This window comes from Marmota flaviventris, chromosome 3 (assembly GCF_047511675.1).
Source record: "Marmota flaviventris isolate mMarFla1 chromosome 3, mMarFla1.hap1, whole genome shotgun sequence".
Classification (NCBI taxonomy): domain Eukaryota; kingdom Metazoa; phylum Chordata; class Mammalia; order Rodentia; family Sciuridae; genus Marmota; species Marmota flaviventris.
The window spans coordinates 21,490,263-21,516,400 of record NC_092500.1 but is presented as its reverse complement, the minus strand read 5'-3'; the positions used below and the strand labels follow the sequence as shown (position 1 = coordinate 21,516,400).

At 35.8% G+C, this 26,138-nt stretch overlaps 2 protein-coding genes across 7 annotated transcripts in view; one reads left to right on the top strand and one right to left on the bottom strand.

Moving 5' to 3' along the window:
* Positions 1–26,138, bottom strand: part of Anks1b (ankyrin repeat and sterile alpha motif domain containing 1B) — a 1,114,759-nt gene that overhangs the window by 555,737 nt on the left and 532,884 nt on the right. The gene's annotated exons all lie outside the window — the stretch shown is intronic.
* Positions 23,212–23,939, top strand: LOC114104040 (protein mago nashi homolog). The gene has a single exon (XM_027950062.2). It carries the CDS (start codon positions 23,224–23,226, stop codon positions 23,668–23,670), a length of 447 nt encoding a protein of 148 aa, XP_027805863.1. The 5' UTR covers positions 23,212–23,223; the 3' UTR covers positions 23,671–23,939.

Here is a 26,138-nt window from a genome sequence, read left to right as displayed (position 1 = left end):
GGAGGATCATGAGTTCAAAGCCAGCCTCAGCAACAGCAAAGCGCTAAGCAACTCAGTGAGACCCTGTCTCAAAATAGAATACAAAAAATAGGGCTGGGGCTGGGGCTCAGTGGCCCAGTGTCCCTGAGTTCAATCCCCAGTATATCGCCTCCTAAAAAAAAAAAAGAAAAGAATTACTAACTTCAACAGGGGATTGGAATTGGGAAGGAATGACTTGTAAGGATTAAAGGGAACCCTTTAAAAATATAGGAAGAGCAGGTATAAGAAACAGTCACTGTCCTGGAACTCAGATAGTTACCCAAGAAACACCCACCCTCATGGCTGAGATCTTGACCTTGTAATTCAGGGCCCAGCCATGGCCCATTGAAAGGCAGTCAATGAAGAGAATGCTATGCCAGAGTTAAGTTGAACATCTGCCTTCCAGAATTTGCTGGAAATCTGCTTTGTAAGATGTCATGGAAAACAGTGTATGGGTAGGAGTCTCTTTACTATGAAACTGTCCAAGATTGGTGCCAGGGTAGCTGCAGGCTTCTGGGTGGTGGGTGCTGCTGACCACCAAGTAACATGGAAGCCTGAAGTTTCGGCAACATAGCTGTTCACACTGCAGGAGGGAACATACCAGAACCAGGGAGGAAAATCCCTTCCTTGTGCCTCTGACAAAGTTTAATATTATGCAGGCTGGCAAAGGAAAATACTTAAAGGGCATATCTACATTTTTGTGGAGCACGCAAAGGTGTATACATTTGCAGCTGAGAGACTATAAATTGATAACTGGCACACCAGGTAACCCATATCTAACAGGAATATCAGAGTATCATCTGATTAAATTTCCTACCTTCCAGCAGATAGATGCCTATGCTACCTCACACAGATGGTTGTTAATTCTGTTTTTTTTTTTTTTAAATATTTTTAATTGTCAATGGACATTTATTTATTTATTTATTTTATTGATATGTGGTGCTGAGAATTGAACCCAGGGCCTCACACATGTTAGGCAAGTGCTCTACCACTGAGCCATAACCCCAGCCCTGTTAATTCTGTTTAAACATAGGTTTCCTTTAGAATCCACTATACTCTTAAAAAACACAAGTCAATTAAATCTATACACGTTCACTGGAATAAATTTTGCACATATTGAAAAATTATAACAAAGAAATAAAATAACCTATAATTTCAGAGTTTAAAGAAAACTAATGCTAGCATTTTTGTATACAGTAGTCATTCCTTATCTGTAGGAAATATGTTCCAAGACCCCCAGGGGATGCCTTCAGTCTTGGATTATATTATTGAAGCCTACATTAATATTTTTCCTATACATAGATACTTGTGATAAATTCAATTAACAGTTTAGATACATTAAGAGATTAATAATAACTAATAATAAACTAGAAGTCTTATATTACAGTATAATAACATATTGTATACAGTATAATAATATACTGTAATAAAAGATATGTGAATATAACCTCTCTTTGTGCTTAAAATAGTTTGTACTGATACTCACCATTCTTCTTATGATAATGTGACATGACATCATACCAATGTGATGAGATTGAATGACATAAGCACTGTGGTCTAGCATATTATGTGAGTTATTTGAATAGAAACATAGCTATACTGCAATAGTTAATCCGATAACTCAGATGGTTGCTAAGCCACTACAGGTAGGCAGCATATTCTAAATAGATGTCATGGGCAAAGTGATGATTCACATCCTAGGCTGGACTGGAGTGGAACACAGTGAGATTTAATCAAACTGCTGAGTATGGTGTATAATTTACAACTTATGAATTGCTTATTTAAGGAATTTTCCATTTAATATTTTTGGACTATGGTTTACTAGAAGCAATTGAAACCATTCAAAGTGAAACCACAGAAAGGGAGTGGCTACTACATATTCTTATAGACTTTGTTGCATTTGTCCTATTCACTATTCAATTAAAGCTTAGCATCTATTAGGTATAACCACGGTAAAATTATGAAGTGCACCATGGTAACCCAACTGAGTTCTTCCCCATCAACTCAGAATTGAATGAGGTGAGCAAATGGTAAGCTGGTAAATTGATGAGCAAATAGTAAATTGATTTGATACATACATATTTATAATACCTTTTAATAATAAAATTAGGTTCATTTAATGTATACTAATTTGTATTCAGCTTTATTTAAGATTATGTTACAAATATTTCTCATGTCATTAAAAGTTTCTGGAAATGTCATTTTTTATAACTGAAATAAATCCTATCATTTAAATATTATTTAATTTTCTTAATGTTTTACTATTTTTGGACAACTTTTAGCATTTTAAATAATTTCTGCATTGTGGTACATTATAGATGTAATGATCTGGGTAAATCACTTACCCTCTCTGTCTTCAATAAAGTTATGATACTAACTACCTCCTGTGATTTTGGGGAGGATAAAACATATATAATATGTTATGTACATTTATAATAATATATATGTTTATGTGTGTATTTATATGTGTTATATATGTAATATATAAAAATCCCTTAAGACAGTATCTGAAAACTTAAGCTATTTAAATATAGCAATTATAATTGAATCTTTATATGTCTGTATGTTCCTCAGATTTAAGTGCCTTGATTGTTTTGTTTACTCTTCGATCCCTAAATTCTGTCTCTCACCTGCAGTTGGAATTGAATATTTATTTAACAAATTACATTTAAAAATTTCTTCATCTATAACCCAAATTGCTTGATGAAATGAATTTGTACCAAGTGAAATTTCTAGATTAAGGACCATGAGTATTTTTAAGGATCTTGATAACTGAAAAATTACATTTCAGAAAAAGAACAATTCGTTTTCTAACCACAGTACATATAAAAACTCTTACTCTACTCTTATGAGCATTAGGTCTTATAATTTTTTAATTTCTAATTTTTAATAATGTATTACCTTATAAGCTGCTTAGGTTTCTATCTAATTACTAGTGTGGTGGAACATGTTTTTCCAATTGAATATACTCTTTAAATCGTCTCTTTACCCAAATTTCTACTGACATGGATTTTTTTCCTTACTTATTGTCTAAGGATTACTTTTATTATTAAGATACTAACCATTTGTTAAATTTTTAAATATAGTTTAACATTTGCTTTTTAAATTTATATATAATGCTTTGTTGCATTCAGGTAATCTTAACTTTTGTGCAGTGTTGCTGATTCATTTTTTTGTGATTAACTCCATGGTCTTATCACTAAAAGTCTTTCTACTTGTGGCAGTCAAGAAAAGCATCACCCATATGCCATTAAATGTTTCTTTTGTTGTTTTGTTTTTTGTTGTTTTTTTTGTTTTTGGTTCTGGGGATTGAACTTAGGGGCACTTGACCACTGAGCCACCTCCTCAGCCCTATTTTGTATTTTGTTTAGAGACAGGGTCTCACTGAGTTGCTTAATGCCTTGCTTTTGCTGAGGCTAGCTTTGAACTCATGATCCTCCTGCCTCAGCCTCCTAAGCCACTGGGATTAAAGGTGTGCACCACAGTGCTCGGCTTTAAATGGTTTTTTGAACTTAATTTTTTGATTCATTGTAACTTACTTTACCAACTAAATATAGTGATTGTTCTCAAAATCAATTTTTACAATAATTCATTCTTCTCATGGCATATTATTTTCTTTCTAAAATATTATATTTTTATATTGAGTAGGGTCTTTGAATTCTATTAAGTTCCATAGAGTTTTACAATGTACAATTACCATTGCTATGGTTTAGATATGAGGTGTCTCCCCAAAGCTTATGTGTGAGACTATGCAAGCAAGTTTAAAGTTGAAATGTCAGCCTTAATCACTGAATCCACTTCTTGATAGGGATTAACTAGGTGGTAACCTTAGGTAGGTAGGGTGTGGCTGGAGGAGGTAGGTAACTAAGGGCATGTCCTTGGGGTTTATATGTTATCTGTGGTGAGTAGAGCTCTTGCTCTCTCCCTTGAGTGTTCTCTCTCTCTCTCTCTCTCTTTCTCTCTCCCTCCCTCCCTCCCTCCCTCTCTCCCTCTCTCCCTTCCTCCCTCTCTGCTTTCTGGTGCCTGGGTCTGAGCCGCTTTCCTCTGCCACACCCTTCCACCTTGATGTGCTGCTACCTCACAGCAGAGAAATGGAGTTGATCATATATGGATGTAAACCTCTAAAACTGTGAGCCCCAAAATATGCTTTTCCTCTCCTAAAATTGTCTTAGGTCACAATTGTTTAGGATTTTTTGGTCACAGCAATGAAAAAGATGACTTAACAACCACAATTTTTTTTTAAAGAGAGAGAGGGAATTTTTTAAATATTTATTTTTTAGTTTTAGGTGGACACAATATTTTTATTTTATTTTTATGTGGTGCTGAGGATCGAACCCAGCGCCCCGCGCATGCCAGGCGAGCGCGTTACTGCTTGAGCCACATCCCCAGCCCCAACAACCACAAATTTTAAAGTGATAAATTTAATTCATTTTATGTTTTGTACACACACACAGAGGATTGCATTCTGTTAGGCTTCATTCAATCAAAAACAAAAACTAAAAACTTGGGATACTTAAATTAGGCAGGAGTTGTGATGGATGCTGTGAATAAAATAGCATAAAAACTTAAGGTTAGGATGTGGGCCAGTGGTAGAGTGCTGTGTTAGTCAGTTTTTCATTGCTGTGACTAAAATGCCTGACAAGAACAACTTAGAAGAGGAAAAGTTTATTTTGGCTCATGGTTTCAGAGGTTCAGTACATGGTCAGTCAGTCCATTGTTTTAGGCCTGAGGTGAGGCAGAAATCATGGCACACGGGCCTCGCTGAGGAAAGCTATCGGCTCATGGCAGCATAGAAGCAGAGAGAGGGAGAGAAAGAGAGAGAGAAGAGGCAGGGACAAGATATACAGGATATTTGATGCCTAATGGCATACCCCCAGTGACCTAATTCCTCCAGCCACGCCCCACCTGCATAGAGTTACCACCAAGTAATATATCCAAGTTATTAATCCATCAAATGAATTAGTATACTAATTAGATTATAGTTCTCACATGCTTATTATTCAACCTCTCAACATTCCTGTATTGTCTATCACATAAGCATATTGCTGGACACCTTATATTAAAAACATAGCATTCTACTTTGGACCCCCAATAACTAATGTCCATCTCATGATGCAAAATGCATTCAGTCTATTCCCAAGAGTACCCATAGTCTTAACAGTTTCATCATTGCCAAAAAGTCAAAGACCAAAGACTCCTCTAAGACTCAAGGCAAACTCTTGGCTATAAACCCCTGGAAAAAAATCAAAAGTAAATTACATATATCCAATATACAATGGCACAGAGCAAAAATTACCATTCCAAAGGTAGGAAAGGGGGCATAGAAAGAAGGGATGAGACCAAACCATGACTGAAACCCAGTCAGGAAAATATTAGGTTCAGCAGCTCTACATCCTATGGTCTGGAGCGTATAACAATGAGAAATGATCTCCTATAGGGCTTGAGTCACCCTGCCCCTTTGACCTTGCTAGTTGTAGCCCAGCTGGTCTCTCTCTTAGGCTGACTCTGTCTATAGCCTGTGGCTTTCTCTGAGAGATGATCCATATTCCTGGCTTCTCTTAATTACGGGCTCTCCATGGCAGCTTCAGCTTCATTCTCACAGCTTCATACATCACCCTCGAAGGGGCTACCTACATGCTGAGGATTCAACACTGCTATATGCTGTCTGTACTCCTACCCCTTTTTTGTGAAGTCTTGATGGAAACCTCCATAACCCCTAAATCCAGCAACCTGCCTTCCTCCATAACCATCCCCACATGGATGACTCCAGCTCCAGCAGTAGGTCCGCCACCAGCTTTAGCAATAGCCAGGGTCCCTTGGACCACGGCTTAAGCAGCTTCTCATTGTTTGGGCAATTGCGTACCATCAGATGAATCAGAAGGAAGTTACTTCCTGTGCACCACTTGTAGAGCAGGCTGCCCCCAGATCCAGGGTCTCTTAAATAAAAGTTTTACTTTTACACCCTTGAGTCTGTGATTAGTGGGGTCTTGCTGATGGTGCCCTCCAGGCATCTTTCCTTTTGTCTCTGTGTAAAGTATATAACTCCTCTTTTGTGGCAGCAATCTCATCAATAAGCACAACTTTCTTTTTTTTATTAGTTACACATGACAGTACAATGATCTTGACAATTCATACATTTGAATCAAATAATAAGCACACCTTTCTTGATGCCAATTTTACATGAACTTTTCTAAACAAACTGCAAGTTTTAAAAATCTTTATTCTCTGCTTTTTTGCTCCTAATTTTCAGAGTAAACCTGACTGACTAAAAGCCACCAACAATACCTACTGCTGGAATGCTCTGCTGCCTTGATATTTTCTCCACCAGATTAAGTAGTCCATCAATTCTGAATTAATCTTCACATAGTCTCCGGACATAGGCAAAATGTAGACAAGTTTTTTGCCATAACGTAACATGAATCGCCATGAGTCCAATTCCTGATAGAATCCACATTATCCTCTTAAATCTCAAGAGCACAATATTCATTGTCTGCATTCTTATCAACGTCCTGGTCTTTTGAGCTACCACCAAAATTGTCCATTAAGCTCTGCTTACAGCATTTTAAGGCTTGTCCAGCATGTATCCCCAAACTTGAAAAACTCCCCTCATAAACTATTTCCAAAGGCTTTTTCTGAACTACATGGTCAAGTTAGTCACAGTGAGGACCCACTTCTCAATACCAATTTCTGTGTTAGTCATCTTTCCATTGTGACCAAAATATATGACAAGAACAACTTAAAGGAAGGAAAGTTAAATTTAGGCTCATGGTTTCAGAGGCTTAGTCCATGGTAGGCCTTAGATGAGGCAGAGCACCAGGTCCAAGGGCATTATGGAGAAAATTTTCTATATTTATGGCAGCCAGGAAACAGAGAAAGCAAGAGAGACACCAAATACAAAACATATAATTCCCAACTGCACACCCCCAGTGACCTACTTCCTCTAGCTATGCTCTCTGTAGGTACCACTCAGTAATCCATTAAAATTATTAACTCATTAAACTGAATAGCTCACTGATTGGGTTGCAGTTCTCATGATCTAATCATCTAACTTTTGAATAATCCTGCATTGTTTATCACATGAGCATTTCAGGGATACCCTATATCTGAACCATAACAAGTACTTTCCTAGCATGCATGATAACTGACATGGCTCCTTTGTTTATGGAGCTAAAACTATGATGAAATGGTACCAGATAAACAAGCAGGCAATCATATTACAGAGAAGCCATCACAGGGCAAGTACTGAGTGCTATGCCCAGGCATTGGTACAGATTTGGAGGTGAAAGAAAAGCTTGCCACAAAAGAAATGAAAACGAAAATCTAAAGCATATAAGGTATAAAGAGGCATTAACCTGCAAAAATGCCAAGACATTCATGAAATGAAGAAGTTGCTGTATTTAAATTTTTCTTAAATATATCTTATTTATCCATTCATTCATTCATTCATTCAAATTGCTTTGATGATCCAGTTTCTAATTTGTTTTAAAAGTTAATGATGAAATATCTCAACTTTTCTGCATTTCCTTTGTGATTCTGGTCACAAAGGATATGAACTCATCTACTACTTCTGCATCTGCCCTACTCTTAACATACATGCTAGCTCCCCTTTTCATCTCTCAGTAGTAGTTGTACATAATCTGGAATGTTTTTCAAGTAGATCACCTAATATACATTATTCATCAGGGTTTATAGCTTGCTTTCCAGGTGACTTTCAAGAAATTATGATAACTAAATTTTAAAGACTGAATAAACAGTTGTAGCTAAGGGTGCCATGAAAAGAGTATGAAAAAGTAAGTTTATAAAAAATACAATCATCTTTTCACAGTATAGAATTATTGAGGCTTATAAAAACAATTTCTCGTTGTTAAAAGAGATTAAAAGGGTTTTAAATTAATTCCTTATATATAATCAACTTTATGATTTCCTTGAAAATTGTTTGCATTCACATAGATAACATTCATTTTCTGTAATTGTAATGCACAAGTATGATGTCATTAACTATTCTGACCAAAGTTTCCCAAAGAAGATTAATTCTTCAAGTGTTAGTCAACATTTAAGAGATTTTTTGATTTTTGTGTATTTATTTCAGGTAGCATACTAGCTAATCTTAGTGTAAACTACTTTTAATATTTTTGTTTATTTTATATATCCTTGTATAAATATAAATTGTATAAGTATAAATTGTACTTTCTACAATTTAATCTTTCTATTCTGTCAGTGGTTTTGGTGAAGTGCTAAATTTTTACTTGAAAAGCTTAGAGCAGAGTAGAGCTCACTTTAAAGGCTGAATTAATTTTAGCAGAACTAACCTTAAATTATTAAATATTTCTATTGTGAGAAAGCAATGGTAAAATCTTGACTTGACTACTCTGAATTGGAATTTTCCCTTCTCAGATAATACTGGTTGATACTAAATAACTAACCAATGGCCAACACAATGAATTAACTGTAGAAAATGGTTAGCAGGTTTCATATCCATCTTTGCCAATCCTGGGCAAGAGTCACTGAATATCTTTTAGGCCACAGTAACATATCTGCAAAGTGAAACAATGGAATTAAGGACCATTCAAATCCTCTTTTACCTCTAAAATGCTAAAATTTTATGACTCTGTACAGAAAAGACAATGATAAATGAAAGAGTATGAATCTAGGGGTTTCTAAAGATCAAATGTCATACACTAAACAATTGTAGAAGACTACATTCATTATGTGCTCATAATTATTCATCTTATATTTTAACATAGCTTCTCTGTGGACAAAGTATAATCCTCTGCCCACTGATTTTTGGGCTTGAACATCTGACTTGATTTGACCTGTCTAATGTTGTAGAAGACCCAGAGTGGTAATTCAAGGAGAGGCACTGAGAAGCACCAAATGCTTATCTTCATTCTCTTGAGATTGTGCTGTCTGTCATATGCACAGCACAACACAAAGAGTGTTCTTCCTGAGTCTGGATCTCTGAGTGAAAAGGCATGTGGAGTAGAACAATTGACTCAAGTTGAGATGAACCTAGCTTGACCCAGTAAAGTTCACCTGACCTGCAAACCTGTGAGCAAGAAATAAATCTCCATGTTGTAAGCCATTAAGATACCGTAATTTGCTGTCACAGAAAAAAAAAAAAACTATGTGCTTTTTATGAAACTAATAGAAAAGCAAAACTATTTTTGAAAGTCTTATTTAAAAAACACCTCAAATTACTAAAATTTGTGATGAAAAAGAAAATATCACCATGGACACTACTGAAATACAGAGGATAATCAGAAACTATTTCGAAAATTTATACTCCAATAAAATAGAAAATATTAAAGACATGGACAAATTCCTAGAGACATATGACCTACCCAAATTGAACCAGGAAGACATAGAAAAGTTAAATAGATCAATTTCAAACAATGAATTGAAGACACAATCAAAAGTCTACCAACAAAGAAAAGCCAAGGACCTGATGGATTCTCAGTCAAATTCTGCCAGACCTTCAAAGAACTCTCAACATTCTCAAATTCTTCTATGAAATAAAAAAGGAGGGAACTCTTCCAAAATCATTCTATGAAGCTAGTATCATCCTGATGCCAAGACCAGACAAAGACACATCAAGGAAGAAAAACCTCAGACCAATATCCTTGATGAACATAAATGCAAAAATCCTTAATAAAACACTGGCAAATCACATACAAAACATATTAAAAAGATAGTGCACCATGATCAAGTGGGTTCCAAGCATTTTACTAAGCAAATCCTTATTATCAAGGTTTTTGATCATTCCTAGATGCCTAGTATTTTACTATATAACCTAAAATAAAACATAGAAAAGAGGGGAAGAAAGGTATATTTTAAGGAAATTAATAATGTATCTCTGAAGCTAACTTAGAATTAGTTAAGTGTTAACGGTATGAACAGATGGAAAATTTTAGTCAAATCATCTAGCACTATTATATATATTATTGATGATTTGGTTGATAATTCAGCTTTACTATGATTTAGAAATGTTATCTGTCTGAAAAAATTTGAATATCTATATGGAGCTTTCTAAATAATTGGATGAGTCTACAGCTATACCATCCTGAATATGTCCAATCTCATCTAATTAATTGGATGCAATTTATTATTTAAATCTCTAAAATTACATAATCATTGGGATAATTGGTGGTTTGTTTATGTTTTGTAACAGCAAGGGGGCTGGAAGAAATGCTGAACATTTGTCTATATTTATTTTCAAAGGAAAAAACATAATTTTCAATTACGTGTTCATATTTTATCTTCACATTTCCTTTACATTCACATAAGTAATCAAGAAGATGACTAAGTGCTTATACCGATAATTGAAAGCTTCTAAGTTTGTTCTAAATGCCAGAAAAAAAGTGAGGTAAAACATTCTATACACTGTAGGGAAGATAATAATTAGGTATTTTCTAAAGTATTATAAATCCAGAATAATTATGCAGAGAATCTGAATAATGTTCATTACCACAGAAAATATCCTAAAGCATCACAAAGACATTGATTGCACAGCTCACTGCAATAAAATGACATATTGCTAAACTGTATTGACATGTTCAAAAGTAGAGGGCATTTTATGCATCTGTAACCTTAGCAAGTTTATCTATACCTAGAAGATAAATTGAAAATAAAATCCTGTGATAGTTGTCAACAGTGGATGTGTCCTAATTACCTGCCAGTCTTTCTGCTGAGTCTTTATTATACATCATGTCTACATACTTATCCCACCCAATCTTCATTAAAAAAAAAAAAAACTATGAGGCAAGGTCTATCATTATCCTTACTGTACAAATAGGGCAGGTGATTACTTTGTACAGTATAAGTAGCTAATGCCCAGGACAGATGATTTGAGAAATTGAAATCTTCATGTTAAAGTGTATCTTAGTTAGAGATATTAAATATTATATCCAAAGTTATGTAGGTAAAGCAGAAATTTAAACAAAAATGAGTTTTTGACTATGATCTCTTATGAAAATATTTACAATGAAGTTCTTAAAATTTTATTTACAAAATATGTATTTTTATCTACCAAGCTTCAGTGTGATTTTCATTCCTATATCTTAATGTAAACAATTAATTTATTTGATAATTTTTACATTGTCCCCTCTGAAAAATTCAATAACATCTAAAAGACGTTATTTTATACCAACAGGAGGCTAGGATTATGAAAATAATGGACTCCTAAGGTATTTTGTTATTTTACTCATATTTGGTTACTTAATTAAGGGAAATTATGAGCTAGATATCCAAAACAATTTGATTTTTGACTAATTACGATTTCCCTTAAGGTCAAGTTGCACATCTCAATGATGTTTGGAAGACTGATACAGATATACTCTTAAATAATCAAATATTTTGTAAAGATTAAGTGAATTTTTCCCTCATCTCATTATGACCAGTGCAGAAAAAAACTCTTTCCTTTACCTAGTCTAAAAATAAATGTTTAGGAAATAAATGATTAGCAGACTTCCCCATTTTCTTTTTTAAAAAGAAAGATGAGTAATAGAATAGGAAGGTCAACTTTATGAAATAAAATAGACACTAGATAGGAAAAGAATATTATCTTCCTTGGTAAAAATATTTCAATAAGATCTATTTAGTAAAATTTTGAACTGACTCACTCATTACCAGTGACTTAACTAAAGACATAGATAAAATGCTATGACCTACAAGTGAAATGAAGCCAAGAGGAATAAATAATATAGTGTACAGCAGGTACAATTCTCCCAAGAAATTTAACAAGGTGAAATTCAGAAGTGATGAAGGCAACTTTCTGCATTAAAATGTAAAACAAGTTGGCATTCCAGCATTGGCATCTTTATCATAAAACTCATTATCATCTGTCCTGAGCATTGCCAAATACTTTGTTTCTCCAGGATTCTTTATCTATATAAACAAGTTGATTAAAAATGTATTACAAGGCTGAGGTGGTGGCTCAGTGGTAGAGCACTTGCCTAGCATGTGTGAGGCCCTGGGTTCGATTCCCAGCACCACATAAAAATAAATAAATAAAATAAAGGTCCATCAAAAACTAAAAATGTATTACAAATTCATGGACCCTTGTGAGATATAGTGATTTACTGATGAAGAAGATTTAGAATAATGGGCAGAGAAAAGATAGGTACATATTTGATTATTACATAGCAAATGCACATAAACATCCTTGGTAGTATATGGCCCCTGACTCTTTTTATTGAGATCCAGAAACTGTATCTTCTTGTTCTTTATTGCCATAATGTGTCATTTCTAACTAATTTCATATTTCTCACCAGAAAACAAATAGTAGCAATGCTGTTATTACTTTGCCACGACACTGGAAATTAAGTAAATTTGAACACAGACCCTTTTGCTCCTTTGTTCACTCATTATACTGCAACTTTTATCATGCCACCTGTGAATTCTGACTTTAATAACTCTCTCAAAGGTTGATGGGGGTGCTGGGGCTGTAGTTCAGTGGCAGAGTGAGAAACTAAAGTGACTCCATTTTTGAGAAACCAGCCTCTACTTCAGAGCAAAGCCTGTCCAAGGAAGGGGGCATGACCCTTGTCCTTGGAAAAACCAACAGAGCAATCCTAAGCACATATGCACCCTGCTGAGTTGTTTGTCTGTAAATAACAGGAGAGGTATTAGGTCAGGTGTCCCTGACTCAGTTAGGCTAGGTGAGGACCCACAACAACCCCCCTAGCAACCTCCAATCAGCATGAGACAGGGAAAATACCTGGAATGCCAGATGACCCCCAAGTAATTTATGGTGGTTGATAACATGTTGGGAAACCATGTAGTTTAGCATGTACTCCTCTCGTGGCCTAAACCCATCAGTTCAAAGGAATCCCCCTCTTGTACTAACCAATCACCCCTACCCAACTTGTTCCCGCCACTGAATGTGCTAATCCATGTTAAGAGTTGTTGTTTGACTTTCCCGCGGTATGGAATGATTTGCTGTGTGATGTTGTGACGCATAGAGTATCCCCCCAAACCTATAAAATCTCACTGAACAAAGGACCGGGACTCACTCCCTGGGACCACTGCATCAGGAACAGTTGTGAGTCCAGGCTTGAGCTTGCAATAAAGACTCTTGTATGATTGCATTGGATTCAGCTCCTGGAGGTCTATTGGGGTCCCACAATCTGGCATAATAAGAGCACTTGCCTAGCATGTATGAGGCACTGGGTTCAATCCTCAGCACCACATTTTTAAAAAATTTAAAAACATATAAAATAAAGGCATACTATCCATCTACAACTACAAAAAAATTTTTTATAAGGTTGATAGGGTGTTTCATTGATAATAACCAAACTACAAGTCATTCCCAGAGTATTTCAGAAAATGTGAACAATGGTTTGCTCTCTGATCATGTTAAATTTGTTTGGTTGTAATTTTATAGCATAAACTCAACACATTTTCCTTCCATGTTTACTTTGAACAACTCATGTCAATATTAGTACGTTCCTCAAAATGTGATTGTTTTTCATGTTACTGTACTCCTGTCTTCCACAAACTACCACTAGTGGGAAGACAGGCAAGGGGCTTAGGAGCAGTGGGAGAAGAGTATATTTGTCAAAGAATGCTCATTCCTCATTCAGCATAGGTGAGAACTGCCCCCCTGCAGAGCACAATATCACCATGTCAATTGAAGAACAGTGATCAAAAGGGCCATTTAGCAATATTTAACAACAGTCCTGAAAAATCAAAGGAAAGCAGCAGATCATCCCCCTGCACAACTTAACATGTAGCAAGGAACCTGAAGAGGGGTTGGGAGGAGCATCCTGGATGCCAGTGGCTAGGAGCACTTAGGGTCCAGGATGGCTCCTGCAGTGCCTGCTATTCACAAGCACTGTAGATCAGAGGCAGCACCATGGGCAGGCTCAGACCCATGGGAGCTAACATACAGACCTACAGCTCAAGTCAGTAGCAGATAGTTGGTAGCCCAAAGCTCTAAAACTCACCCAAATGAGAATGTCAGCACTGTTCAGTGCACCAATCACACATGATCCCACACACACACACACACAAAATACCATGATGTTCATCAGAAGTGATTCACTTACCAGGCTACTCTACTAGAAGGTGGGCTGGCCATGGAGTCTTGGGACAATCCAGAAGTATGTGTTTGATACTTTGCTGTTTCACAGGAAGCTAGCCTATGAAATGTCTTTCCTGGCAGGTCCCTATTCACTGCATTTCCTGGTGCTGGCCAAATCAGATGGCTTCTGAGTGGGCTTAAAGCACAAGGTCTAAGACAAAGATACTCATCTAGGTCTAATTCTAAGTGAGAAGATATTTCAAACAGTCCTTAGAATTGATGGATCAGAGTGCTGGATACTGGAATATTGTTAAGAAGTAACTTAGTGGACAAGACCGAAGTGGTAGTCTCTGTCAGGTGCCTCTCTTGACAGAGAAGTGGTCACTCTACGTCATATGAGTGCTCCTTGGAGGTTTGATTATAAGGGGGAAAAAGAAATCACTTAATATAGGAAGCCCACTGAAACAAACAAGTTTTAAAAGTTAAAACAAATAACAAACAAATAAAAAAAAACAGAAAGAGAAAGAAAAAATAAGTTTTGAAAATCCTTCACATATCAACAGAAGTAGCTCTTGGACTAAGGAAATCTGGATTGTCAGGCCTGTACCTATTTGTCCTAAGATCCCATCCTTGCTACGCTCCTGTTCTTTGCTGTTTCATAGGGGGATACCATGTGAAGTGTCTTTCCTGGCTGGCTCCTATAGACTGCGTTTTCTGGAGCTAGCCAAATCAGCTGGCTTCTGGGTGGGCTTGAACAGCCAATAAGAGAAGTCCTTGTGAGAGACTGGGATGTATTGGGAAAGAAAAAGCCAGGGGTACTTTCTCTCTCTCTCTCTCTCTCTCTCTCTCTCTCTCTCCGCCTTGGTAAGTATCTCTCTTCATTCCTGTCTCTTTTCTATGTTCCAAAATATCCTTGGCTTCCTTGGCTCCTAAGCTCTGAAAATGCCATCTCCTTTTTCTCTTGACCTTGTGATACTGACTTTTTCCTGCCTTATTTATTTTTTTCACTGTCCCAGTTTGACTTCTCTGCTCTTTCATCACATATGCAACTAATTCTCTGCTTATAAAGCCTGTATTATTAAAATAGTGTAGTGCTGATCCATGAATAGAGAGAAAAACAACAAAACAAATAGTCTAGAAATAGATTCAGGTATATATGGAAATTAGGTACCCGATAAAGTTGGCATCTCAAATCCCTGGGGTATGGGGGGGAGATGGATGAACTTTAAAATAAATGGGAAAAAAAATGGGAGATCCAAGATGGTGAACTAGAGGGAGGCTGCATTCCTTGTCACTCAATGACTGGGGATTCAAGCAGAGGAAATACTGTTTCTCTGCAAGGCAGCCATTGCTGCTCACAGATCCCCTGCTATTTATCCCCCATTCATCCATCACAATCGCCCACTATCTGCCAGCATATCACCTGCCTTTTAAGTGCAGATCCCTTGCTGACTGCTGCCCATAGTCCACTATTTGTCCATTTGCCTGCCTCTTGCCTGCACATCACTGGGCTTTCACCTACCCATTACCTGCTGCCTGACTTCCACCCGTTGATTCCCTGCCATTGACCTGAAGACTACCTGCAGACCGCCAGAAGATAGCCTGCTGCCCACCTCTGCCTGGAAGTCCATTGTCACAGTACCCACAGGTTTGATTACATGCGATGGCTGCCATCTTGGGACACTGCCACCCTCTTGGGGCACAGCCACCTCAGTCTAAAGAAAATGGCCAGGACCTGGAGATATATTGTTGGGGTACCTGTAGGTCTGGTTGCACCTGAGGTCTTTCTGCTGGGTGTACTAGTGGCTGCAATCTGCTGCCTCTTTTTAGGGTCACTCCTTTGTGTGAGCACATCCCTGCTTATCTCTCTGCAAGTCGAAACAGCATTGAGATCTTGGGTCTGCAGCAAGGCTGAGAGCCTGAGGAAGCTGAAGCCCAGGTCTGTTAGATTACAGCTGGGTTAGTATTGGCCAGTCTGGGTCTGGTAACCCAAGATCTCCATGCTGTGGAAAGCCCAAGACTAAGGGAAGTTCCCTGGGGGAGTGCAGGTTGGGGAAACTAGAGAAAATCGAGCTCTGTTCAGCTCTCTGAGTCCTAAAGTACTGCACCAGGATGGGAACTGGGAAGACTGGAAGAGGGTGTGAGAACATATTGATATTGGCTTGCCCACTTAACTGGTCCAGCACCCACCAGACTGAACTTCAGACAACCTCATCTATAGTCAGAGAAAGGAAGCTGAGAAAATGTTTGAAAATCAGCAGAAGCAATCATTCAATTATCCATTGAGACTTTTCTTTTTAAATTTTTTTTTGAGAGAGAGAAAGAGAGAGAATTTTTTTAATATTTATTTTTCAGTTTTCGGTGGACACAATATTTTATTTTTATGTGGTGCTGAGGATCGAACCCAGCACCCCACGCATGCCAGGCAAGTGCGTTACCACTTGAGCCACATCCACAGCCCAAGAGATTTTCCTTTTTATTTTTTGCTCTCTTTCTCATATCTCTACCATCTTTGAATTCAAATATTTTTCATGCATGCATTTATTGAGGAATGGGATGCCTGAATAGTCTATTACAGTTGTCATGTATTCTTATATTTTTACCTTTTAAAAAAAAATCTCTATATATTTTTTCCCTCACTTATCTCTTTTCCTGGATTCTCTTTCTCACTTCTCTCTAACAGCTAACTTCTGTTAATTCATCCCTCACTCTCACTATAATTTTTTAACCTTTATCTTCTCTCCTTCTCCCTCAAAAATATCACATATTACACTACTTCTGTCCCCTCATTGTCCACCATTTGAAATAGTAAACTCTTTGAGCAAACTTACTGTTTATATGGTAGACGATAATTGAACACATCATTTCTGTTTATTGCGACAAAACTGTACATGACTGAATAGGAGCTATTTGGCTTAAGATTGCATATTGTTTGGATTGGATGCTGTTAATATTGATCTCCCCCTTAAGGGTGAGGTATTGGAAGCCTTAAGGGACACTAAAAGACTATAGGTAAGAAACTGTACTGACTCAGATCCATACTGCTAAATGGGAAGAAAGACAAACAACATGAAAAAACAAGAGAACAAAGTACCTCAAACAAACCAAGATGTTACAACAATAGAATCCACAGACAACCCAGTGGAAGAAATGTCAGAGAAGGAGTTTAGAATGTACATAATTAGACTGATTTTTAAATAAAGGATGGTATCAGAGAGGAAGTGAAAGATCACTTCAATAAAGAGGCAGAGAATATTAAAAGGAACCAGGCAGAAATCCTCAAAATAAAGGAAACAATAAATCAAATTAAAAATTTAATGGAAAGTATCACCAACAGACTAGATCACTTAGAAAACAAAACGTTAAGCAATGAAGACAAAATATATACTCTTGAAAATAAAGTCAACTGCACAGAGAGGATGATAAAAAACGATGAACAGAACTTCCAAGAAATATGGGATAACATGAAAAGACCAAATTTAATATTTATTGGAGTAGATAAAAGCATGGAGATACAAACCAAAGGAATGTACAATCTTTTCATTGAAATAAAATTTCCCAAACCTAAAGAATGAAATGGAAAATCAACTACAAGAGGCTTAAAGAATCCCAAATGTACATAATTACAGCAGACCCTCACCAAGACACATTATAATGAGAATGACTAACATACAGAATAAGGCTATAATTATAAAGGCTGCAAGAGAAAAAAAAATAAAATTACATGTAGGGGGAAACCAATTTGGATTTCAGCTGATTTCTCAACTCAGACCCTCAATGCCAGGAGGTCCTGGAATAACATATATCAAGCTCTGAAAGAAAATGGATACCAACTGAGAATTTTATATCCAGAAAAATTAAGGTTCTAATTTGAAGATGAAATAAGAACATTCATGATAAACAAAAGTTAAAAGAATTCACAATTAGAAAGCCTGCACTACAGAACATTCTCAGCAAAATATTGCATGAGGAGGAAGTGAATAAAAACAAGACAAAACAATGAAAACCAGCAAACGGAGGAACTACACTAAAGGAAAAGTCAATCAAAGGAGAAACTAAGTCAAGTTAAAAATGAAAAATAAACCAAAATGACCAGAAATACAAACCATATCTCAATAATAACCTTGAATGTTAATGTCCTAAACTCATCAATCAAAAGACAAAGACTGGCAGATTGGATTAAAAAATAATCCAAAATATGCTGTCTTTAGGAGACTCACCTCCTAGGAAAAGACTTCCACAGACTGACTGAAGGTGAAAGGATGGGAAAAAAAAAACTATCACTCAAATGGACTATATAACAAGCAGGGGTTTCTATACTCATATCAGATAAAGTGGACTTCAAGCCAAAGTTAGTCAGAAGGGATGAATAAAAAAAGGATATTTTATACTGCTTAAGGGAATAAAACATTAACAAGACATAACAATCACAAATATATATTCCCCAAACAATGGAGCATCTACAAACATCAAACAAACTGTTCTCAATTTCAAGAACCAAATAGACAACAAAATAAGAATACCAGGTGAATTTAACATATGTATATCACCACTGAATAGATCTTCCAAACAAAAACTAAACAAAGAAACTATAGAACTACAGCTGGGATTATGGCTCAGCTGTGGAGCACTTGCCTAGCACGGGTAGGGCCTGGGTTCAATCCTCAGCACCACATAAAAAAAAAATAAAGGTAAAAACTAACTTCACATTTATAAAATAACACAACCAATGATTTAGACTTAATGAAAATATATAGAGAATTTCATCCATCGTTGAGTGAATACACTTTCTTCTCAACAGCACATGGATCATTCTTTAAAATAGACCATATGCTATGCCACAAAGCAACTCTCAGCAAATACAAAAAAAAAAAAAATGGAAATACTACCCTGTATTCTATCAGACCACAATGGAATGAAACTAGAGATTAATGATAAAATAAAAAATACAAGCTATTCCAAAACCTGGAGACTAAATAGAATGCTGAATGACAAATGGATAACAGAGGAAATCAGGGAGGAAATTTAAAAAATACTTAGAGGTAAATGAGAACACCAATACAACATATCAAAATCTCTGGGACACTATGAAGGCAGTGCTAAGAGAAAAGTTCACTGCACTGAGCTCATTCATTAAAAGAATAAAAAGTCAACAAATGAGTGAACTAACATTACATTACAAAGCCATAGAAAAAGAAGAACAAACCAACACCCAAAGCAATAGAAGGCAGGAAATAATTAAAATTAGAGCTGAAATCAATGAAATTGAAACAACAACAACAAAAAGCAATTGAAAGAGAAGACGCCATCAACAGCTACCAACCAAGTAAAGCCCAGGACCAGGCAGATTAGCACCAATACTCCTGAAATTATTCCATGAAATAGAAAAAGGATACCCTTCCAAACTCATTCTATGAGGCTAGTATCACCCTGATACCAAAACCAGACAAAGACACATCAAGGAAAGAAAACCTCAGACCAATATTCCTGATGAACAGATGCAAAAATTCTCAATAATATTCTGGAAAATCTCATACAAAAACATTAAAAAGACAGGGCACCACGATCAAGTATGGTTTATCACAGGGATGCAAGGTTGGTTCAACATACACAAATCTATAAAGGTAATTTATCACATCAATAGACTTAAAAATAAAATTATATGATGATATCAATAGATGCAGAAAAAGCATTTGTTAAAATACGGCACCTCTTCATGTTAAAAGAAAACACTGGAAAAACTAGGGATAGTAGAAACATTTCTCAACATGGTAAAAGCTATCTATGCTAAGCTCAAGGTCAACATTATTCTAAATGGAGAAAAATTGAAAAATTCCCTCTAAAAACTGGAATAATACTCTTTCACCACTTCTATTTAGCATAGAACTTGAAACTCTAGCCAGAGCAATCAGAGAGATGAAAGAAATCAAAGGTATATGCATAGGAAAAGAAGAACTCAAACTATCACTATTAGCTGATAATATAATTCTATACTTAGAAGATCCAAAAAATTCTATCATAAAATTCTGGAACTAATAAATGAATTTGGCAAAGTAGCAGGATATAAAATCAATACCTCTAAATCAAATGCATTTCTAAACATAGGTGATGAATCCACTGAAAGAAAAAAATTAGAAAAACTACCCAATTCACAATAGATTCCAAAAAAAATAAAGTAAAATACTTGGGAATCAATCTAACAAAAGAGGTGAAAGACCTCCCAAAATGAAAACTATAGAACATTAAAGAAATTGAAGAAGACCTTAGAAGATGGAAAGATCTCCCATGCTCTTGGTTAAGCAGAAATAATACAGTAAAACTGGCCATACTACCAAAACTCTTAGATATATTTAATGCAATTCCTATTAAAATACCAATAACATTTTTCGCAGAACTAGAAAAGCAATCATGAAATTCACTTGGAGAAAAAAGGGATCCAGAATAGCCAAAGCAATCCTCAGCAAGCAGAGTGAAGCAGGAGGCTTCACTATATCAGACCTTAAACTGTACTACAGAGCCACAGTAACAAAAACAGCATGGTATTGGCACCAAAATAGACATATAGACCAATGGTACAAAATAGAAGACACAGAGGTAACCCCACCTAAATATGATTATCTCACATTAGACATAGGCACCAAAAACATACATTGGAGAAAGATACCCTATTCAACAAATGATGCTAAAAAACTGTAAATCCATATGTAGCAAAATGAAATTAAACCTCTACCTCTCATCCTGTACAAAACTCAACTCAAAATGGATCAAAGACTTAGGCAGTAGAACAGAGACACTGTGCTTAGTACAAGAAAAAGTAGGCCCAAATCTTTATCATATTGGCTCATGACCTGACATCCTTAACAAGATTCCTAAAGTGCAAGAAGTAAAATTAAGAATCAATAAACGGGATGGATTCAAACTAAAAAGCTTCTTCTCAGCAAAGAAAACAATCAATAAAATGAAGAGAGAGCATAGAGAATGGGAAAAAATTCTTTACCATACATACCTCAGATAGAGCACTAATCTCCAGGATACATAAAAAAACTCAAAAAACTTAACACCAAAAAAACAAATAACCCAATCAATAAATGGACTAAAGATCTGAACAGACACTTCACAGAAGAAGAAATGCAATCGATCAATAAACATATGAAAAAATGTTCATCATCTCTAGCAATTAGAGAAATGCAAATCAAAACTACCCTAAGATTTCATCTCATTCCAGTAAGAATGGCCATTATCAAGAATACAAGCAATAATAAGTGTTGGAGAGGATGTGGGGGAAAAGATGCACTCATACATTGCTTGTGGGACTGCAAATTGGTGCAACCACAATGGAAACCACTATGGAATTCCTCAGAACACATGGAATAGAACCACCATTTGACCCAGCCATCTCATTCCTTGGTTTATACCCAAGGGACTTACAATCAGCATACTACAGTGACACAGCCACATTAATGTTTATAGCAGCTCAATTTACAATAGCTAAACTATGGAACCAAGCTAGATGCCCTTCAACAGATGAATGGATAAAGACAATGTACACAATAGAATATTACTCAACCTTAAAGAAGAATGAAATTATGACATTTGCAGGTAAATGGATGCAATTAGAGATATCATGCTAAGTGAAATAAGCTAATCCTAAAAAAAGCAAATGCCAAATGTTTTCTCTGATAAGCAGATGCTGATCCATAGTGGGGCGGGGGGAGGGTGTGTAGGGAAGAATGAAAGAACTTTGGATTGTGCAGAGGGGAGTGAGGGAGGGGTGGGGCTGTGGGGATAGAAGGATTGTAGAATGTAACAGACATTATTACCCTATATACATGTATGATTACACTTATTGGTGTGACTCTGCACCATATATAGCCAGAGGAATAAAAAGTTGTGCTCCATTTGTGTGCAATGAAACAAAATCCATTCTGCTGTCATGTATAACTGATTAGAACAAATTTTAAAATAAAAAATAAAATAAATTGTATTGGTACAGCTTGATAACCATTTAGAAAAAGAAAAGCATTGAATCCTACCTCACACATTAACTCAAGACTAATTCAAGATTAATTTTACATTAAAGTAACAAGTAAAAGCACATAAATTAAAAAAGATGGTACGGTGAATTTTATTACAGCTAGGGCAAGAGAAAGCCTTTCTAATTATGACTCAAAATAGAGAAACAATAATAGAAAATATTGAAAAACTGAACTAAAAAAATATAGGAGGGGGACATCCATTATCAAATCAGAGGACAAATGACAAACCAGAAGAAAATATTTGCGACTTATATCACAAAGGCCTAATACCGTGTTTTTAAAACTCAGCATTATTGACATTTTAGAACAGACAGTTCTTTGTGTGGGGCTGCTTTGCTTTGTAGGACGTTTAGCAGCATCTTTGCCCTTTACATACTAGCTGTCAGTTGCAAAGAAAAATGTTTCCAGACAATGTGAAATATCTTGAGGAGGGGAAAGTAAGGGAGGAAAATTCATCCCCAAGCTCAGAACCACTGGTCTGTGCTAGTAAATAGTGAACAGAAAGTTCAAAAGTCCAATAGAAAATTAGGTAAAGGATAGACACATTTGCTAAAATGATAAACAAAAGGTCCGGGGGGCACTTAAAAGTTTGCTTAACCTCACTCATGAGAAGAAAAATGCAAATTTAAACAGAGACATTTCTTACCTTTGAGACTGGTACATATCCAAACATTTAAAACAATTTTGTTAGCTATATAACGATGGGAGTGCAAGATAGCAAACCCTCTCTAAAGGAGAATTTATCAATTTATTAAAAAAATTACATTCCCTTTTTCTTTTGACCTAGGAATCTCACTTCCAGAAATATTGCCAAAGAGGCACAGATCCACAAATACAAATCAACCTATGCACAAGGTTATTCACTGCTGCAAAATTCTTGAAAGTTATTCGGATGTCCATCAGTAGCATTAGGGGAAAAAACCATGACACATATACCCATTGAAGTACTATGCAGACTTTAGAGGAAGTTAAAATTCTCTTTAATGTTTAGAATGTATGGTTAAGTGGAAAAAAATAATGCATGCAGAGTACAATGTGCCCTTATATTCGTGGGTCCTGCACCTGCATATTCACCAACTTTAGAATAGGTCCAAATACTTTTTAAAAATTGCATCTACTTTTTTTTCGGCGGGCTTCCGGGAGACCAAAATGTCTATGGCTAGTGATTTCTACCTGCGCTACTACGTAGGGCACAAGGGCAAGTTTGGACATGAGTTTCTAGAGTTCGAGTTTCGGCCGGATGGAAAGCTTAGATATGCCAACAATAGCAATTACAAAAATGATGTCATGATCAGGAAAGAGGCATATGTACATAAGAGTGTAATGGAAGAACTGAAGAGAATTATTGATGACAGTGAAATTACAAAAGAAGATGATGCCCTGTGGCCTCCCCCTGACAGGGTTGGACGACAGGAACTTGAAATTGTAATTGGAGATGAACACATTTCTTTTACCACATCAAAAATAGGTTCTCTTATTGATGTAAATCAGTCAAAGGATCCTGAAGGCCTTCGAGTATTTTACTATTTGGTACAGGACTTGAAATGTTTAGTTTTCAGTCTCATTGGATTACACTTCAAGATTAAACCAATTTAAATTGTGTTTTTGAAGCTCTTTGTATATTTAACTAAGGGATAGGTAAGGGAGGGTTTATTTGCCATTTATAATACTGGGATTTTTATGAATGTGAAACAAAATGTTTTTCTTGTACATAAACTGAATATTGAAAATAAATGAATAGGCTTAATGATTTTTCTCACTTGGGACCAAGTGGGTTAGACATCCCATACACATTAAATTCTGTAAGTAAAAGTCACTTTTGTTGAAATTTTGTTTTAATAAAACATCAAAGCCTGAAAAAAAAATTGCATCTATACTGAACACGGACTGTTTTTTGGTCATTATTCCCTAAAAAAAAATATAGTATATCAACTTTTTATTTGACATTTACACTATTTGAGTATTAAAAATAATCTAGAGATTATTTATAGTATATGGGACAATGCACATAGTTTACATGCAAATACTGTGCTATTTTACACAAGGAACTTGAACATATACAAATGTTGGCATCCGCAAGGGTCTTGGAACCAATCTCCTATAATATTCAAGGGACTACTGTGTGTGTGTGTGTGTGTGTGTGTGTACACAAACCTTACAAATGGTAACAGAACAGGTGAATAGGAGGAATAAGGTATGGAACAGATGGAAATAGGAAATTTCTGAGTTCATCTTTTATATAATTTTTACTTTAGAATTATATAAATACCATATAAATTAAAATTTAAAAATAGGATAGTTAAAACCAAAAGTTGAAAACAAATAAATCTAACCATATTTTAAACTAATTATACAATTCAGGGACAAAATAATCTCAAGTGACTTTTGACACAGTATTCTAATTAAGACTTTAATTCTAGAATAAATTATTCATACAAAATATACTTCAAAAATTTCACTCATTTTGTTGTTATTGGAAATACTGGCATGATAACAGAATCCATTTTATATGAAAGATAAAATATATATTGTAGGAAATAAGACTTTTATTATAAAAGAAATAAAATATAAAATCAATTTTATTTTTTTTTATTTTTTGGGTGGGTACCCAGCCCTATTTTGCATTTTATTTAGAGACAGGGTCTCATTGAGTTGCTTAGCGCCTCACTAAGATGCTATGGCTGGCTTTGAACTCGAAATCCTCCTGGCCTCCACCTCCTGAGCCACTTGGATTCCAAGTGTGCACCACCTCGCCTGGCCTATTCTCAACTTTTTTGGTAGAAAAAGTATTACAATTAAATAATAAGATTCTTTTATTCCCTATGCATCCTGAAATATTTAGAAATAATATACTATTTCCTTAAACGTTTTTTTTCAAATTATTCAGCAAGCAAGATGGAACAAATACAGCAAATGTCAATTGTCAAACATAGGTTGCTGAATGGTGAGTATATGTTCATTACACTCTTCTTTCACTAGTCTTGACTGTTTGGAAATTTTAATAATAAAAATGTGCTTAAAACATTGTATAAAGAAGCACAGAAATTGGTTTCAGAGAACTGATAATACAAAGATGCAAGGGTGGCACTAGATCTACTGTCTGTGGCCAAAAAGGCACAGGGGGAGCTGTCTTAACTGTCACTGCTGATAAAGAAGCCAATCAGAAAAAGATATTTAGATCTAGAGTGCAGGGTCATGACTTACAAAAATACACACCATTGAGTGCTAATGTTGGCAAGGGAGAGTCCATCCCAGCTATTATTGCTGTGACCATAGAATATGGTGATGAATACAACATCATGAAATTCAGAGGGGAAGCAATTATCATAGAGAGTGAGTTTTATCCACAGTAAAGATTTTAGGCTGAAATTTAGGCAAAAGGTATAAAGAAAGTAGATGGCAATCTAGAAAAGCCAACAGGCCCCGATAAATTCCGAGCATCTCTTTAAGAGACAGGCAACAGATACCCAATGAATTCATTTAATATCATACAGCCCTGGCACACTTTCCCAGTTCACATGTCTTCACTCTCTGGATGAAAGTAATGGTTGTTAATAAGTACCTGGCTTTGCCACACACTCTAGGTTGGGTGGAAAAGGAAATAGTACTTTAATTGACTAGTTCACGGGCCTGGAATTTAATTACCTGTTGGAATTGTGGCTAAGATATCATAGTCTCATAACATTTTACTGCCTGTGTATTGTGTGTGGAACTGTGTATTGTGTGTAGAAATAACAAACATTGGAATGCAGTTAAATCTAAGGTTGAAAGAGAGACAAATGCTTCAATATACTCTCTTCAAGTACAGATAATAAAAAAACAGTGACAAGGATAAATAGACTTCAAAGTTCTCTCTTGTCTTCACCTTTCATAATATAGTTTCTGGTTTTGGATCCCAAGGAAAAATATGAAGATGAATGAAGTTACTTTTTGTCAAATTACTGCTGCCCCTTTGTATTGTACTTAGAGTCTGTGTGTCCTAATCTACTTCTTAAATATGCAGAGTTTTGAATTGTTGTGCAGTTGTGCTGCATGCTGTTTCTACAGATTTATCACAAGATTGG

Bases quoted from the DNA above. Each gene is read 5' to 3' on its own strand.
- LOC114104040 (XM_027950062.2), top strand. From the start codon at position 23,224: ATGTCTATGGCTAGTGATTTCTACCTGCGCTACTACGTAGGGCACAAG.